Source organism: Lichenostomus cassidix, chromosome 3 (genome assembly GCF_008360975.1).
Source record: "Lichenostomus cassidix isolate B80296 chromosome 3, HeHo_3.0, whole genome shotgun sequence".
NCBI classification, from domain to species: Eukaryota; Metazoa; Chordata; class Aves; order Passeriformes; family Meliphagidae; genus Lichenostomus; species Lichenostomus cassidix.
The window spans coordinates 7,255,146-7,273,288 of NC_139483.1; the positions used below are offsets into that span (position 1 = coordinate 7,255,146).

Genomic DNA, 18,143 nt, shown 5'->3' on the forward strand with positions numbered 1-18,143 from the left:
CCCACTTTCAAACTGCTCCATTGCCTCAACTATGGTTTTCTTGCCTTCCCCACCTTCCCCAAAACACAGAACACTTTCTAAAATACCCTCTTTCACACCTACCATTAGGTATGTAAACATCTTCTGCAGTTCCAGTAGAGTGGTCTTGTGTTTCATATCTTCTGAATACTGAAAGAAATTAATAAGAGGACTTGATAGTTTTACTTATTTCTTTCCAAAAACAGACACTAAAAAGATGTAACATTCAAATAAAAACCCAAGGAGTTTCTTATAGACAATTAATAAAAATTACTGTGTACAAGAATACACAGTCCACTATTTTACACCTATATTCTTCATACTTGTTTTACACATTTTTGGGTACTTTTTGCCAAGTCAACGTTAAACTGGAGACAAAAATAATTCTACTTTCTAAAAATTTATTGCAGCTAGGAGCTTTTGGGAAGTCATTACAAAATATTAGTAGTTTTAGAGTAACTTTTTTCAATTCACAGATGTTGTGAGGGTTCTGAACAACCCTCTACATAATGCATTTCCTGAACAGACCAGCAGCTTCTCTTCTGTTTTATTTTCATTTATAAATGGTAACTCCAGAAGTTAAGTGACAAGTACCAGCAATTAACAATAACAGCAAATGATGAGGTCACTGCCAATAAGGGTGTTTCACCCATTACATCTTCCCTGTTGATGCCAGGGACCAAAATGATGCTCTCTCTTACAATAAAGAGCTGAAAGCAATAATATTGCATTTCTGGAAGTTATCCAATGTATAGTAATTTACAGGACCTGCTGCACTTCTGGTAGCATGAGATAAATGCTCTGGGACTTTATAAACATTCACAAAAAACATTTGTTAACAAAATGATAACTCAGAGTTAAGAAACAACAGACAATTCACATAACCCCAAATCTGAATCAACCTAGTTGAAAGCAACAGAAATATGACTTGTAGAACATGTTTTATTTCAATGCCACCCTAAGAACCTACCACATTAAGTATTTAAGAAAATCTCTTCTTCATTTTAGACACCAGCAAAAGAATCCAACTGAACAAAAAGCAATCTAACTGCTGAGGAAATATTGCTTATCTAGAAGTAAATTTTAGAAGCAAATCTGTATTTTTTCAGCATTTGCACTGATTCTGAATGTAAACTGCTATCCAAACACACACCAGGAACACACAAGCTCCACACTCACCTTTGCAGTGAAAATTGCTTGTCTGGCCTCTGGGATCATGTAGAGCTGCTGAATGGTGGAGGCCAAGTAACATGTGGCTCCAAGGTTGGTTAAACCCACAAATCTACACTCAGCACGAACATCATCATGTGGCCAATAATCCCACTTGTAAGGTGCATGGGAGGCTGGGAAAAACAGCAATCACACAGGCAGGGAAACAATAAATTCACAAGCACAATTTGCAAAAATAGAAATACAATTAAAAGCTTGATGCTCACATTAATAAAATGTCACCTGGTTATGCACTGTGCACTCATAGGCACGAGCCAGACTGTGCCTGATCTTTAGAAAAATGGATGATACATTCCTCAGGAAAATCTTTAAAATATTTGGATAGAGCAGCACCCTTCCTGTCACACCACCTGGGCTGCAAGGGGCTAACTGTGCCCCCCAAAGCAACAAGTGAATCAGATTGAAAAAGGCATTTTCTTTTCCTCTAAGCTTTCTATTCCTCTGTATTTCACAGCAGATGTAGCGATGGATTTCTTACACAGGGAGGCACCAGACAAGTTTGGCAGGTCTGAGCGACTCTTTAATGAGCCTTGCTCTGATATGGCTGCCAAGAAATCAGAAGAATGGGGAAGATCTCCTCATCTGCCACTCAGGAAGATGGTAAACAGCTCAGACAATCTTCCTTGGCATCCAAGAAGCTGGACACAAAAACCTGCAATGCATCTAGCTTTGCTATTCATCCCCAAAGATATCATTCTCCAAAAATTCAGAGGATTCCACAAATAATTCAGTATCTCTATTGAGGTATATGTTCAGATAGAAGGAAAACATCCCCCAAAATAGTGTGGATTTATTTTACAATCCATAAAAGCTATGTGGGGTTCAAGATTTAAAATTTAAATCCTTAATTATTTTGCCACAGATGAAAGATTCACTAAGTATTTTTCTCAATTCATACTATCAGATAGAAATTCAGGAAACTATTTGGCATCCTCACATCTTCAGAGACCAGACCCACTAGATGTTCTGTTGCACAACAAATAATAGTTGTAATCTTCATTTTGGCATTGGCATCAAAACAACTATTAGCCCTGAAGCTTCAGGGAAGGAAGGAAAGAGGTTTAATTCTCCTGTTTCAACAAATCTCAGTGGTGTGACCTCAGGTTACCTGGGTACCTGGGCTGGTCAGCCAGTTGAAACAAAGCTCCCCTGCACATTTCACCTCCTAAGGAAGGTCATTAGCACAGCAGAATAATACAAAATTCCCTCCCTTAATTGCAATCCCTAAATTACAACATCCTAATTCTCCCTTTCTGATGGAAGGACTCAGCATCTATCACTGCTTAGAGCTCATCAAGCTGTAATTGCAAAGCAATCAGATGACATTTTTGTACTTCACAGACCAGCTGGGAGTATCTTCCACCTCTCTCCAGCTGACAAAGAGCATTCAGGAATTTGACATGGAGTTTCTCAGGACAATCCTGTGCTCCCCACCCTGGGATTTTTTAAGTGACTTGTCTTCATTTGTGTACTGAAATTTTTCCTTCTTCCATATGGATCTTAACTAGAAAGGCAAATTTGAGGCTCGTTGATGTCTGTCTGCTTTATGCCTCACTGTTGTTATAGAAACCAGCTTTTTCTCAGGAAGAGATGGGGAAACTTGAAACCAAACTTGCAATATTCACATTCTATTTTAAGCAAAATAAAGATGGATTTTCTCCTCTCAAAATGACCATGAATTTCTCTATATTCCACCTTCTGCTGATGCTCCAGCTCCATCCATAACACCAGACATGATCTTAAACTTCCTGGAAAGCAAAACACCTGGTCTTTGAACTGAAGGGTTTTCTAAGTCTTTAAAAAACTAAAACTCTAAAACACAGCAAGACATTTATGAACAACTGAAGGTATCTAAATCCACTCTTCAGTAAGATCAGCCTGAATGAATTGTGAGCCCTCCCTGTTAAGAAGCCACATTAAAACCAAAGACAGGGTGGAAATGTCTAATATTTCCCCTAATGTTTCTCCTAAGAAGAATAGAGAGACAGGCCTAAGAGTAAGATTTTTGAAGACTAATAAGATTATAGGGATAATGAAGTGGAAAATCCCAGTTTTAATAATCTTTGGATCACATCAATGGAATAACAAGCCTTTAAACAAATGAGGTATCACAACGGCTGTGTTGGGTGCACATCACAGAGACAACAGCTCTCTGCCTGTTGTAATAAAATTAACATTCATGCAAGTGAGAAATACTGGATATGGAGCAGGAGCACACAGCAGATGGCTCTGGAGACCTCAGGAAGGCACAAACAATTTATAGAAGAGTATCTAGAAAAAAGTAACAACTGTGGTAAATGTTACAGAAAACTTCAGCACGAAAGAGTTACTGGGATCTGGAGTGAGGAAAATACTAATTGTAAAAGATGAATGAATACACCTGGAGAGATACAGACAACCTCAGCAGCACATAATGTGCTCACAGTAAACATAAATATCCAGTATTTTCACAAAATATATTCTTCATAGTATTTCTTCTGAGCACAGGAGCCCTTGGGAGGCCCCAGGCATATGAGAATAGAACACAGAACATTATTATGTTCAGGTTTTCCTTTTGCTTCCTGAACTGTAAGGCACTAAAATCAATTCCATAGATGATAATAAATTACAGAACCTCAGGTTACAGGAATCTAAACTGGGCATGTGAAAGGAAATCCAGCAAGCTAAAAACGCATAATGAGGATTTGCAAACCAAAGATAAAACACTAACTAATTTGAAATTTTGGTAATTTCCATTTTATACATAGGAATTGTGGTTCCAAAAGGCAGGAAGCATGAAAGCCAAGAGGCACAGCTGAACTGCTTTAGCTCTGTATGCAGATATCTGGATACAGACTGAACTCAACTACAATGACATCAGAGCCTGCTCACAGCCAGCACATCTCCAGTAGCTCGGTGTGGTTCGTATAAATATTCCATGTTTCTTCGTGTTAGAAAGGTAAAAAGGAAATAAAAATGCAGCACAAGCTGATGAAACATGTAAAATCCAATGTTACCCATGCAGGTGCCATTGAACAGGGCCACATATTTTAAATAAAGCATATTTAAGAACAGGTAATATGAAAATTATTCATATGGGATTACATTTTCTAGGTGAGCAAAAGATGTCAACACCTGCTATGTGACACTACCCCAGGTGATGGGGGATAAATTGCAGAGGTATAAAGAGGATTTCCCAGAGTTAGTGGCCACAAACCACTGCAAAGCTGTGACTGAAGGTTCTTACACTGCATGTGCTGTGCCATGACCCAGTTGTGGAGCAGCCTGTAGTTCTCCACAGAGCCTTTCACCATTTCCACCAACAAGTCGTAAGCAGCAGCCCTGGAAGAGTGGGATTTGCACTTTGGCTGTTGTCTGTCCTTCAGACTGGGCAGCAAGAACAGCAGATTGAAGATGTCCCTCAGAAACTCCTGTGAAACAGTTAAATTGGCACATTTAGCAGCCTGAATGTATTCTTAGAAGATAAATCATATATTAACAATCTTCTAGCAACTTCTGTAGACTCTGCAAACCTCTGTCATACAGAACTTTCTGACTTGAATACAAGTTCAGAATCACAAATTTCAACAACTTACTTTATACTGCATAAAGTGCACCATAACCATATTATAGTATAAAGAGGAACACACCCATTGGAAAAGAGTAACAAAATATGATTGATTTTTTGATTGATAACTTAACTTGACAAACCAGACATATGAATTTTCAGGAACTTTAAGACTAGTTTCTTCTAGTGAAGAAAAGGCAGAGCAGAACACATATTTGCCAGTGTATTTTCCTGGACATTTTTTCACCAGCCTTTGCTCAGAGAGAAGCAATGTGGTTTCACAGTCCTGTTCTACTGTGCTGAACACAATACAAAACTCTTCACTAATGTACTTTATAATGTGCAGTTAATAAGCGTTCTTAATTGTACACAGAATTAAAAAAAAAACCTAATGATGACTTCGAAAATGTACAAAGTCCCTGCCTCTCAGCAAAGCCAAATTCCTTTTGAGAAGCTTGCTGAGGACACTGCTGTGACCACATTCATCAGTGCTTTCTCAATTCACATTTCTGGCCTCCCTGTGATACACTCCATGCACCCAATGTGCTTTAGGATTCTGGATAGTATCACTCCTCTCTACTTAAGCTTCCTATTTCCTTTCTTCTTATGCTTTCCATACATCCAAGCTACATAAATCCAACCTTTGCTTGCCTCTATTTTAATTTCTATGATCTCCTCCACAGTGCACTCTGTGAATTGGATTCTCACTCCTAATTTAATCTGCAAGCTTTCCATACTTAAACTACACTTATCCAGGAGAACTACAGCAGCAGCCTTCTAAAATGCTGTCAGCAATGTCACATTTGGGCAATCAAATTACCTTCAGGGCCATTTTATGGTAACAGAGTAAACAGACAGCATCTAAACAACATCATTAGACACAAGGGCCTACTTTTCAGGTGAAACCTCACTGAAGGTCTAATAATAAACTCTGTAGAGTCTACAGAAAAAAACATGAGTCTAAATCAGTTTTTACCAATTTGGCTTTAACATAATGTAGTTCCCAAAGACAAAATAAGAATATTTTAGTAACTTCCCCTGCCTCACCACTCCCCCATCTTACAAGCACAAGTGGAATGTAATATTCTTGTAACAGATGTCTGCCACTGCACAGAGCTTAAGTGTTGCTTTTAGATCAGACTGTCCCAGGATCCCAAAATCAGCTGTCATTAAGGACTTCAACCAGTTAAGGCTGATCAACAGTAAAAACATCTAAAGATAATAAATGAAAATAAATAAAATTTCAGGGATGTAAGTGGTCTATCCTGGAATTAAATATAGTTAGAAGTGGAAGGGACTGTATGTACTACGTGTTAATAAAGGAATATGTGTGGTTTTGTCCATCATCCTAAGGCTAGAAATAAGATATACTTTCATATATTGAGTCCTGCAATGAAAACGATGTACAGAAGATACTATTTTAATCTCTCAGGCATCTTTCAGTGTCCTCCTCACCTGGCCTTCCCTAGAAAATTTGAATGGTGGTTTGTGCTTAATGACACTGGTTGCAAGGCGAAGCAGTCCTGTGAGCCCATCATCTTCTATGTTACCATCCTGATGGTCAAGGATTTCTCTGCTACATATACACACACACAGAGAAAAACATGTTACAGCTCTGCCCCACTAACAGCAAACACAATGCAAATTACAAGTGAGATGACTGTGGGTAAAGCTCACCTCCTAATGCAGTCAGCAAGGTGTCTCGCCAGTGCATCTAAATCAAGCAGCGTTGTCTGATTCAAAATAAAGAAAATTGAATACAAATGGGGAATAATTATAGACTTCTTTTGGAGGAAATTTTATTATTGCGCACAGAAAAACAGAGACAATTAAAACTCATTTTCAAGCATGCTCTAAGTAAGTTTTCTAACCTGTGCTAAGTGGCTGTTAACTGAATTTAACTCTTTCCATTTTAATCAAATACTTGATTAGCTCCTCCTTGGAACACACTGCAATTATCAACAGGGAATCTCACAGGTAATTACAGTAGTCTCATGTCTGTGACCTTCAACTAAGTTCACCTTCTCTGTGTGTTATAACAACCTCCCCTTCTTGACTCTAAAGAGTCACTATCTGAAGCTTCCAAGAGCCACTAAATACACATCAGAGTGGGAAAAGCTGGGAGATGGGAAAGATCCAAGAGCTGTTCACAGCAGTTCATCACATCTTATGAAAAAACGTCTGAAGACACAAATTAAAAGAAGCAAACACTGATGTGAACACAAAGCAAACCTACCTGACTTGCATCTTTGACATGAATGTTATCTATCAGTTTGCACAGCAGCCAAAAATATTCCTTACAACCAGGTCTCAGCACAGTTTCCTCTTCATAATCCTCTATCTGTGGAAAGAAATTGCTTTTGTTCTGAAGTACAAGACAAAATAAATGTATTAAAAAATCCCAGTGAACACACTAACTGTGTTGCAAGAGTATTACTTTCTTCAAGCCTCTAAGGTAAGTATATGAACAATGTGTTTTGCAATGGTAACAGCGTGTGCTCTCTTTTTTTTTCTGCAATATTCATTAATTTTCTTGAAAAATTGTCAGCATGATCTGCCAGAGCTATAAAAAATTTGTAGAATTGTCTGGAGTTCATCCCACCCACTGCAAATTGCAAAAATACTCAGTATGAGACTGGACAAAACATGAGAAACTTGGGCTGATTTCAATATTAGTTAATACATCTCTAATTTTAAACTCTCCTGAAAATGAGAGAAATATTGCAAAATCTTCTGTGTATTGTTTTAATTTAACTCTCTTTTTAAATATCAGTTATGTGGATATTGAAATTCAAGAACAAGAGCACTTCCTAAAAGCTGTTCTGCATTTCTCCAGGCACAACCAAGCTGTATTTTATTGCAGTGTCACAGTTTAAGCACTTTTGGGAAGTTTCTGGAAACAGCTAAACCAGAAGTCTTAATATCTCTGTGTATCTGAAACAGTACGTCAGACATAATGATAATGCCCTATCATCTTTAGTCTTTTATATTAAAAAAGTATATTTAAATATATCTTTGATAAAGTCTTGTCATGTCTAAATTTCTTACCCTAATTGGTTTCAGAGCTTGAGCATCAGGGAGAAATTTTAACAAGGTTGATGCAGCCAGCAGCAGAAAGGAGCGATTGATTGAGTCTCCCCCGTCCAGACCAGAGAGAGATAATTTGTACAAACCATTGCAAGACTCGTGGCGAACTGCAGTCTGTAGGAAAAATAATAAAATTAAATTATTACACACATTGTTTGGAAGAGCTTTCCTTTTGTATATTTTTCTTTCATAGGTATGTAATTGCCTCTCATAATATCTATCAGGTTATCAGGGTAGAATACGCCTTTCTAAAAACTGGTATTACATACAATGTGGATTTCAATTGCTTACAGAAAAATGCAAAATGTCTTTTTCTAATTAAAAAGATGATTTGTCTGTGCCCTGTGTCTCTTAAGTTATGTATTGTCTACAGGGAGGATTATAGCAACTAGAATAGAAAATAGCATATCTGGCAAATCAAGGAAATCTATGTGAATACCAAATTTACACTTACTCATTACTAACAATTAATTAATTTAATTTCACTAGAACTATTTTTTTCTTTCTTTTATTAAGAAATCCACAGTCAATCTCTAATCCAGCCTCGGAAGTCTGCACTCATTTCCAGGGATTTTAAATGGAGTCAGCCTGTAAGCTTTTTCTGCGCTTGAGCAATAAAGCAAGAGATAAGAATTATCACATCATGTCCACATTGCACCTTTAAGCAATCACTAGGAAATACAAAAATTTTCAACTGTGAACATGTTGACGCAATTTTTAAGCCTTTACCACATGAGAAAAAACTACTTAGAGCTAGACAAACGCTTGGTCATAACAAAGATTTTTCTATCAATTCTCATTCACCTCATTTTGTGATTCAAAGTATAGCAAAATAAATAAAAATTTTAAAAAATAATGTAAAAACGTAAGAGGGGAATACATTTAAGCTAATTCAAGTCAGGTGGCATCACCCAGAAATTTCAACAAATTACCCAGAAATTTTAAAAAATTACAATGCAAAAATGACCTTCAAACAGAAGCCAAGAACAAAGCTCAGAATTTAAAACCTGGCTGGCCGTAAACCACAGATGTGCCACCTTACAATCATCACTTCTTACACAGCACTGCAAGTAACTGAGTCAGATCCTGCCTACTTTCAGCAGGAAACTGCATGGCTTGCATTTAATGGCAAACCCAAGTTAATGGCACTAATTAGGAATGGAATAACCTCCCCTTTTTACCATACCTCTGGAATAAGAAGGGTAAGTTTCTTGAGCCAGTCCTGCAAGTGATCACTGTCGGCCAGACTGGATTTCACTAAGGAGCAGCAGTGAGCCCAACTCACCAAGAGCCACATGGAATAGTGAGTGACTGAAAGAGAAGGAGAGAAATCCACTGTAAGTAACAGCAAGGGCTTTTTGGGTGGAAGGGTTGCACAGTTCCAGCCCAAATGATATTTATTTCAGTCACGCTAACAGGCAGGACCAAATCTTTTCTGGCACATAGGATACAACCTAAACTCAGAGCTTTACCAATATGCTGATTAAATACTGACCACTGTACTAATCATTCAATCAGATTAAATGTTACCAGTGAGGAACACAATCCTTTCCTACATCTCTACTACTTATGACTTCACACTTATTTCCTGTGGCCACATTTGTGCTGCCTCAAATAAAAGTTCCATTTCAAGCATCTTGCAGCCCCCAAGTAAGTTTGGAAAATCTTAGGTAGCATCTTTGTAGGGAAATTATAGCAAGAATGAATATTTTGGAGTGCTTCAGACTCTGTCTAGTGTAATCTTTCTTCCAGTACTAAGGCAAGCATGCTTTCAAGGACTATACTTCCAAATACTCTATTTTCTAAATGAATTATCAATGGAGAAATCCTTTTTCATCTTTAATATTTCGGGTAAAGACTGCCACCAGCAAGAACCCAAGCACAGACCCACCCAGTGAGAGCAATTGCTGGGGCCAATATATGCTGGGGTTTGTTCACAGCAAACAAAGCCTGAACAATCTCAATTACAGATGTGTCCCAGGATGTCCAGGACAGCTTTTAATGGGATGGGATCCCTCCTGCCTCGGCAACAAAGCTGCTTCTCTTGGCAGGATAAAGCAAGCCACTCTTGGAATAAGGTCTAATTTCAATTTTCCAGGTGCAACAAGAGTCTATGCTTGGTAGCCTCTCACCTTCCCCTTAACTTCCACCTGAATTTCTTGTTTTCCTCTTTGCAAACTGTTACATTGTGCTAGGATCCTGCCTGGATACCTCTGCCATTGGTTATTCATGCAGGATAAAGTGCTGTATGGGATTTGTTTGTGTCTCCTCCTCACTGAAGCCACTTGGGTGGAAGAAGAATTCCATTCTCACATGGAATTTCTGCCACAAGCCAAATCAGGAATATTTAGACAAGAGGGATGCAGGTGCTGCCAATGGAAATCTCACTGAGCTGAAGATGCTTCCAAACCCTGCCCCACATTCACTCCCACAATAAAACTGAATTTCCCCCTTCCTAGCCTTATATAAAGCTTGGGGCTCAGGGCTGGGAGCAAGACTGGGGGAAAATCCAGCTGGGATTTAGCCTGCAAACTGGATCGGGAAATGATTTTAGTCAGAAACAGCGCTGGGGAAAAGCTCGGACAGGAGTGCGCTGGGAAAGCAGAGCGGGGAAAACGCGGAACGGATCACGCCTGGAATCAGGATTGAGGAAACACACCTGCATTGCTCCTGGAAAGTGGCTCGGGGAAAAACCTGGACTGGATTACACCCCAAACCCAGCTCGGGAGAAAACCCGAATTGGATTTCGCCTGGAAAGCGGATCGGGGAATAGCCGCGATCGATGTCACCCTAAATCCAGACTGGGGAGAAAACCCGGACTGGATTTAAACCAGAGAGTGGATCGGGGAAAACCCGGACAGGATTTTGCTCAAAAACCATGAATATTTCTCTGGAGTTCTAACGGTGGAATAAATCAAAATCGTAACTTATTATCATCAATTTGCTGTCCCTGTTATTAATTCCTGACAGAGCTGTTTTGCAGCACTGACCTTCATGCCTTGATCTGTGATCAGACTGAGCCTTCAACACCCTGATGGGAAGAAGATAAAACCATTTGAACTTTATCACAGAACACAACAGATTATCACTTAGAAATGCAAGTGCACACAAGGCACAACAGTTACTCTTAAGTAACCACTTGGAAAATTATTCATCTTAAAAGGATTCATTTCTCGCAGTATTCAAAATTAGCAACAATAATAAAACTATGAAAACCTTCAAGTCACCCCCATAAAGCTTTACTGACTATAAGACTAAAAGTCAAGGAAAAGTACCCACAAATCCCTTTATTTTATCCAAAACAGAGATGTCAAACAGAGCTAAGAACTGACCCATACAGAAAAAAATCTAGTTTTCTTCATAAAGAAACCACACTTTGAATAAACATTTGCAAACTTTAAATGTTTATATTTATTTACATACATTTTATTAATTGCAACAAAAGGTTATGAAACCAAAAAGATAGCATACATACTTAAAACTATTCCTGCAACTCAACTAGAGGTCAAAGTAAACACACTTACAGACTTGACTGGAAATGTTCTGAATGTCCTTAACAATCTTTTAAAGATATGGTTAAAATAACACTACCCATTACTTGGAATCAAGTAATTTTACACCACCAGTGTAGCAAAAACCTGACCTCCCCAGCATGAGCCTGACTGCCACAATGCAGCCTTACACAGAATTGCTTTTCTCAGGACAAAAAGGCAACAGGACCAAAATCTCCAATAGGTAAAATTTTGCCTTCAGCATCTGCACAATGGCTAAAACAGTAATTTCAGCAGGATGGAAAAAATAAGTCAAAACTGGCAGACGACTAAGCAACATAAAACTGATTTTATTTTAATTTCTCCTTGACGCTGCCTTGAAATTGAGAATTCTCTGGAGAAAATCAAGAAGTGATTTTGGCATGAGAATTTACGAGAGCATGTCATACATGGTTTATACATCCATGCCTTACACCCTGACCACGGAGTTCTCACCCCTCTCCTCTCTGCCACTGCTTGGAGGGCAGGATAAGCACCGCAGGAGGTGACTAAGAAAAGCAAGTCTACAGCTTCTAGCCTTGAGTTTCTGATGTGGCTGTCAATGGGGACCACAGCTGGAAGAGCCCTGCACTCGTGAACTAAAGCAGCGATGGAAATGCGCACACTCGATCAGCTTTATCACAAAAATAAAAAGATATTGTACCTAGGTGCCAAGTTGTCATATGTATAAGCAACTGACATAAGTCGCTGAATCAAACTGGTTCCCTGGACAAGTACAAGAAACACCTTTAAAAATTGAAGTCAAAAGAAAAAAAAAAAAAAACAAGTTAATATAACAACAAGCTTTTTTGATCTGTTTTTCAATTATACACACTGTGTGAATCTAAATAAACCCACCTGGGTAGAGGAGGAAGAGCCAGAGGCAAATCACAGCATCTTCACAGTTAACAATTTTACTGTTTTTATTAAAGCAGATCTAAAATCCCATGTTTCACTGACTAGGTCTAGATGCTAAAATTTCATTCTCTAAGAAAGACAATTCAACTGAATAGGAAAACCAATCATTTATTCAATCCTTTCAGTAAAAACACAGTATTTTTTTTTCAAGCATAAACTACTCACTTCCTTTTAAAAACCTTAGGCTTGAGAAGACAGGGCTGAGGATGAGGCTGGACACATAAATTTTGCCTATCTCTGTGATCAACACATTTTATTGGCTACACATTCACTTAAAATATTCATCTTTAGCAAACCTGACAGACTACACAGAATTTTAAAATCCAAGTCTGAAGAAAATCTTTAAATCTTTAAATATCAAATCCACTGCAATCAAAAATATTAATCAATTGACAATTAAAAATTTAAAACCAGCTAGAGAAACCGACAGCAGCATTTACATGTTTAAAAATTTAATACATTTGATAATTTCCCTGTATGACAGTAGCCACGGTGATTCAGGGATTTGTTTTGTCAGAAAGGGCTAATACTTCTAGAATAGTTAAGGTCTTTCCAGGTATAACAAATGGGAAGTTTGGCTCCAGCTCAGAGTTCAGACCTGCACTTTCTGGCAGTCACAGCTGGTCCTGTGCCCAAGAAAGTCAATTTACAGTGAACATTTCCCTGATGCCAAAATATTCCATGTGCTTAGACTGCTTTAGGAAATTAGCATGCAGAAATCTGGCAGGAAGGTTTACAGCTGCAGGTAAGTTCACCATACATTCACTCAGATATCCCTAATAAAGTTATTTGTAAAATATGTGTTTATTAAAGGAATTCAAAATGGATTTAGTGAGGACAGGGACAGCCCATGTTTTAACAGGTTACTGCAAAAAAGGTCTGATTTATCAAACAAATTCTAAGGAATGAGGGACAAAGCACTGAAATTCTGAATTCCCAATTAATGTGTTCACCAATCACCAAAACACCTTTTGGTTGCCAGGTTTAAAGCTACTATCACTTCTTTAGAAAACAAGCAGGGTATCAATCAGTATCACTGCTACCAATTAGTACTACTAACTTTTCCACTACGTAATTTTATTACCAAAAGGAGGTAAAAAAGGAGTCCCTTTGCTAAAGCTCAAAGGCTCTGTTTGTCTCCTACCTCTGTCAGCCGAGGGATATGAAGGCCCTTCACGTGGTCACTCGTGGTCTTCCTGGATTTGCCTGGCCATGTCCTTTTCCTGTGGCTCTCTGCTACCCCAGACCAGGCAAAGACATCGTGATAAGCCAAGTCCAGATCTGAAGGATCCACTGCAAACTGGCAGATCAGCTTCAGCAAGCAAGCCAGACAGTCCAGCTGCCACTGGGAAAGGGAAGAAAATGAAATCTTCCATTTGGAAGGGTTTATTTACAAATAATTCAATGCCCACAATGAAATTTGAAATGAAAAGCCTCAGCAAGGTATGAAGGATAAACAGCCAGAAGTAACTTGAATTTAGCACAAACTAATGATAGAATAATAAGGAAAAAGACATTATATAAGAGTGACTAATAATCATGCTCATTATTGGAAAGTGTCTTTATTAACACCACAGCCACTATGTTAATTGTCTTACTGACAGCAAGGAAAAATGGTATTTCTTGGCCTCTTCAGAGGGAAAGATAATTAACAGATTACTGCTTTTAATACAGACTAATTTTTCCAAGTAACAACCTTCCCTAAAATAAGCAGAAAAAAGAGCAAAAATAAAGTACTCCGTTCTTGTTTGGCTACTTTTGACTTCTTTTAAGAAGTGTGATATGCAATAGTAATATCAATGCAGTCACAATCACTGCTAAGGAAAGAGCCCAGGTTTCTTCCCTCTAACATTCCATGTTCTACAATTTTAAGTTCTACAAATTTATGAATGGACAAAATACAAAGAAATACACAGAAAACATGGAACATAGAAAAAGAGGAAGGGTGGTCTTAAAACGTAAAAAAGCAGAAGTACATATATACTTTCTTTTTTTAAATAAACTTTTCCAGGAATGTAAAATATTCCAAAAAAGATGCTACTGCATAGACTCTGGTGGTTTCAATTAGAGAATTCATCTATTTCACAACAGAAAAAAACCGTAACAAAGGCTCAAAGGTCTTTACAAACAGCAAGTATGTTCTTCTGGAGAGAAAGGGTGAATAAACACCTACCACAGTCCATGATTCCTGTTCCTTAGGCTCTAGGATTCCAGAATTGAAAATTTCCAGTAACTGTTGGAGCCCTCCAGCAGCAACAAACTGTAAATGTATTATGGAACCAAGGTGAGAAAAAGCAAACACAGAAATGTCACTAAGATCAGTAACAGAAAGATCACTAACATCAGTTAGATACCAAGTTAAGCTTTATAAATTAATAAATAAATGATCAACTATTCAGCTGCATACTTTGTGAACAAAAAAATTAACAGTTGTACACTACTATGGCAAATTTACAGGCCTGATAACACTGAAAAAGTTGCAAATGTTATCCCTAAATTTGAGACAAAAAACTTTAGGATTGATAATGTTTTAAATGGGTTTTCACTTTATATCTCTCTTAAAAAACAGCATTAGGTATCATGGAATACTGTAGGAAAAACAAACCTTGCAGCTCCATGTGTTTTTACTGTTTTCTATTTGATCTTCACTCGAATCATCAGAGTCTGGGTAAAGATCACTGTAACTTCCCTAAAGATAAACAAGAACAATTAATTGTAAAAACAGCTAAAGAATGATAGTATTATAAAATAAATCACCAATATATACTTTGGTTCAGAGAAACACAGATATTCTGTGCAAGAAAATTACCGTAGATTCACGTCTGATTCTCCTGTTGGGCTTTCCCAAAGCTTCAATAATTTCCAGGGCATACAAAAGTTTATGGGCACTTTTGATCCGCAGAAGGTCCTTCCAGCTAAAGCCATCATTGCCCTTAAGAGATAAAATAAAGAGAGAAAACAATTAACACTATTATATGTAATGCTGATCTATCTAAAAATTCAGGGTGAGGATTTTCCAAGCGGCATGGACAAATTATTTGGGGTTTAATTTCATCTGTTATTTGAAATTAGACTATTTCAAGCATATTTCTATATATGATTAACAATCTGAACAATGAAAATGCAACATTATTACATGCTAATATACACACAATTTTAAGTTAGAGGAAGGGAAATGTTACAGTCTGAACAGTAACTTCCACCAAAATATTGATGCATATGTGCATAAAGAGCTGTAAGATCTAAAATCTGTTAGGGTGTAATTTCAACCCCTTTCAAAGAGGCCAAATTTTCATCTATAGGACAAGAAACCAACTAGGCTTCCAACCAACCCATGTTGTGATTTTAGAGAGTACAGAAGTATCACTAGGACAACAATCATAGTGTTAAAGCCTGGCTGCAGATGATGAAACTGCTCTTTGAATTCAAGCCAAAAGATTGTGATAATTAGTACTGATTATTCTTTTCATTTTTGAAATAATTTTTGAAAAGAAATGATGAAAACAAATTTTGGGAGCTAAGCTGAGATCTCTGTTTAGTTTTAGATTTATTAAGTTTACTTGTGTTTCAGCACACTTAACACATTTACTATTTAACATTCCTATTTGGGAAAAATTCAACCAAAACATTGGATGCTAAAACACTCATACATAAAAAAGACAAACATGTAAAACTTTGTTCACCTGCTCATCAGAAATATTCTGGAATGCCTGCAACATATTAGGGCACGTTGGTAGGAGCATTAACAGTTCCCAGACACGCCTGGATAAGTTTTCTGCATGGAGATGGAGCTCTTCACACCTTGCACTCTGACAAGCAAACAACAACCATCCTTATTGTGAACTTCTTTGAGAAAATGAGATTTCAATGCTCAAAAATGTATTGATCCTTAATTAAAAGGCTGTTTCCTATCTAATAACTAAATCCATAATGAAGGCATGATAGCTGAAGTCTCAACTTGCAAGAAACTAATTTACACGATCTTTAAAGCACATATTTTGGAATATTTAAATGCACATAAAACTTATAAATAAACTACTGGTTCGAATCTACTATATATTAATTTCTCACAAGCTCATGATGGCATACAAGACAAAGCTTGAATTTTTACAATAAAACCTTTACAAACCTTTCTTCAAGCCAATTCTCATTATGAGTCACCACATCTATTTAAATAATCAATATTGTTTCTTAAGAATTATTTTTATAACCTCAACAATATTTGGAACATTTAAAATATATCAGAACAATATTGCTAAGAAAATAAGAAAAATGATGATAAAGACTTCACCATATGTGAATAAGCAGACAATAAACATCTCTAGCAATTGAACAGAGTACACAAAAAGCAGGCTACACAGGAAAACCAGATCCAATTAAATAAAACTTAAATGTAATTGTTCTAATAAAATTACTCTAAATTACCTCACTATCTTCCATAGCCACTTCTCCAGAAGGAGGCTTAAAAGAGGCAAGCATCTCTAGCAAATCAAAAAGGGTGGTAAGATGAGGTTCTTGCAGGAGTAAAAGCATTGGAATGTTGTCCTTCTGAGGAGGAGGTAGGCAGGAAGCTGGGAGTTGGACACCTTCACCTTTGCGTTCTCTCCTGGGGGCACCCAGGGACACAAACACCATCTGCAACAGAGAGAGAAAGGAGCAAAGAGTTTTATGATAAGCCATGGGATGCTTTCACAAGGATTAGAATTGAAAATTTCAAGATAAATTTTTATTTTGCAGTCAGATCTTTACTTTGCAGCGCTTTCAGCAAGTGCCATGAATAAAGTTTAGATTTGCTTTCACTTAAGGCATCCATGGTGTAGCTGCACACCTCATTGTGCCACTGAGGCTGGGGAGACTGCAGCCCTGAGCTGCTCTCAGCCCCACATATTGATCACACCCAGCTGCTCTCAGCCCCACATATTGATCACACCCAGCCCAGCACACAGCCAGATGTTTCCAGTGACTGCTCTCCATGCTGACAGTACCTGCATATCCTTAAACCCCAACTCATGGAGCGTTTTTTCATCATAATCAGTTGTCAGCTCGTGCCCAGATGAAATCATTCTCACAGGTCCCATGAGGCCACCTAGGATAAAAGTTTACTTCAGCAAAATTCTAGAACCATGGTTTCAATTTCATAGTTGTAATAGTACACCCTTCAGTAGCAAACAGAAAGAGGCAAAAACTTAATGTAATTTCCTTAAGAAAATGGGTTATTACATTGAACTAAATTTACTTGCATGTATTCAGAAATAACCTTTTCAAGAACAGATTACTCAATCTTGCAGTGAAAAGTGTTTATAATACAAATTTAACCACACCTTCCATATTTTGTAGTAAATGACATTATGCCACAAAAGGATAATGGAAAATGTGATCATCAAGAAAATCCCTTTGTACCACACACTTCTGGTAAAGTCAAAGAAGCAATGATTAATCTTACTTAAATGTAAGCTGGAACCAAAAAAGTCACACCCACTTCAGAAAGGAAAAACTGAGAACACCCTGCAAAGAACTCAACACTGAACAAGAAACCTGAATAATTAAAAGATTAAGAATTTAATTCATTTGGTGCAGACAATCAAGCCCTTCTTACAAGCTTTGCCCAACATGACCATGTGTTTCTAAAATCCCAGTTACAACAAAAATAAAAGTTTTCTGCTATTTGCTTGAAATTGGTGGAAGACAAGACAATTTCGTTACTAAAACTGCTTCTGATGAGTGGCTGGAAAAGGATTTTACAAAGAAGGTAATTAAGGTGTCCAAAATTCCATCTGGTTTACTCACTTGCGTCTCATTAAAACGTTTTTTAG

At 37.5% G+C, this 18,143-nt stretch overlaps 1 protein-coding gene across 11 annotated transcripts in view; it reads right to left on the minus strand.

Moving 5' to 3' along the window:
• The window catches only part of USP34 (ubiquitin specific peptidase 34), a 111,140-nt gene that overhangs the window by 29,896 nt on the left and 63,101 nt on the right, over positions 1-18,143 (minus strand). For 10 of the 11 annotated variants that reach the window (XM_085054258.1, XM_085054250.1, XM_085054257.1 and 7 more), the window contains exons 28-44: positions 17,316-17,416; positions 16,756-16,965; positions 16,014-16,139; positions 15,140-15,262; positions 14,936-15,019; positions 14,504-14,590; positions 13,475-13,675; positions 12,077-12,159; positions 10,873-10,913; positions 9,069-9,193; positions 7,844-7,996; positions 7,032-7,136; positions 6,473-6,528; positions 6,251-6,371; positions 4,475-4,658; positions 1,198-1,361; positions 103-168 (exon numbers count right to left, since the gene is read on the minus strand). In XM_085054258.1, coding sequence (XP_084910384.1) covers positions 103-168; positions 1,198-1,361; positions 4,475-4,658; positions 6,251-6,371; positions 6,473-6,528; positions 7,032-7,136; positions 7,844-7,996; positions 9,069-9,193; positions 10,873-10,913; positions 12,077-12,159; positions 13,475-13,675; positions 14,504-14,590; positions 14,936-15,019; positions 15,140-15,262; positions 16,014-16,139; positions 16,756-16,965; positions 17,316-17,416 — 2,030 coding nt within the window. The remainder of the gene's footprint in view (positions 1-102; positions 169-1,197; positions 1,362-4,474; positions 4,659-6,250; positions 6,372-6,472; positions 6,529-7,031; positions 7,137-7,843; positions 7,997-9,068; positions 9,194-10,872; positions 10,914-12,076; positions 12,160-13,474; positions 13,676-14,503; positions 14,591-14,935; positions 15,020-15,139; positions 15,263-16,013; positions 16,140-16,755; positions 16,966-17,315; positions 17,417-18,143) is intronic. The other variant, XM_085054251.1, reaches the window with a different exon arrangement.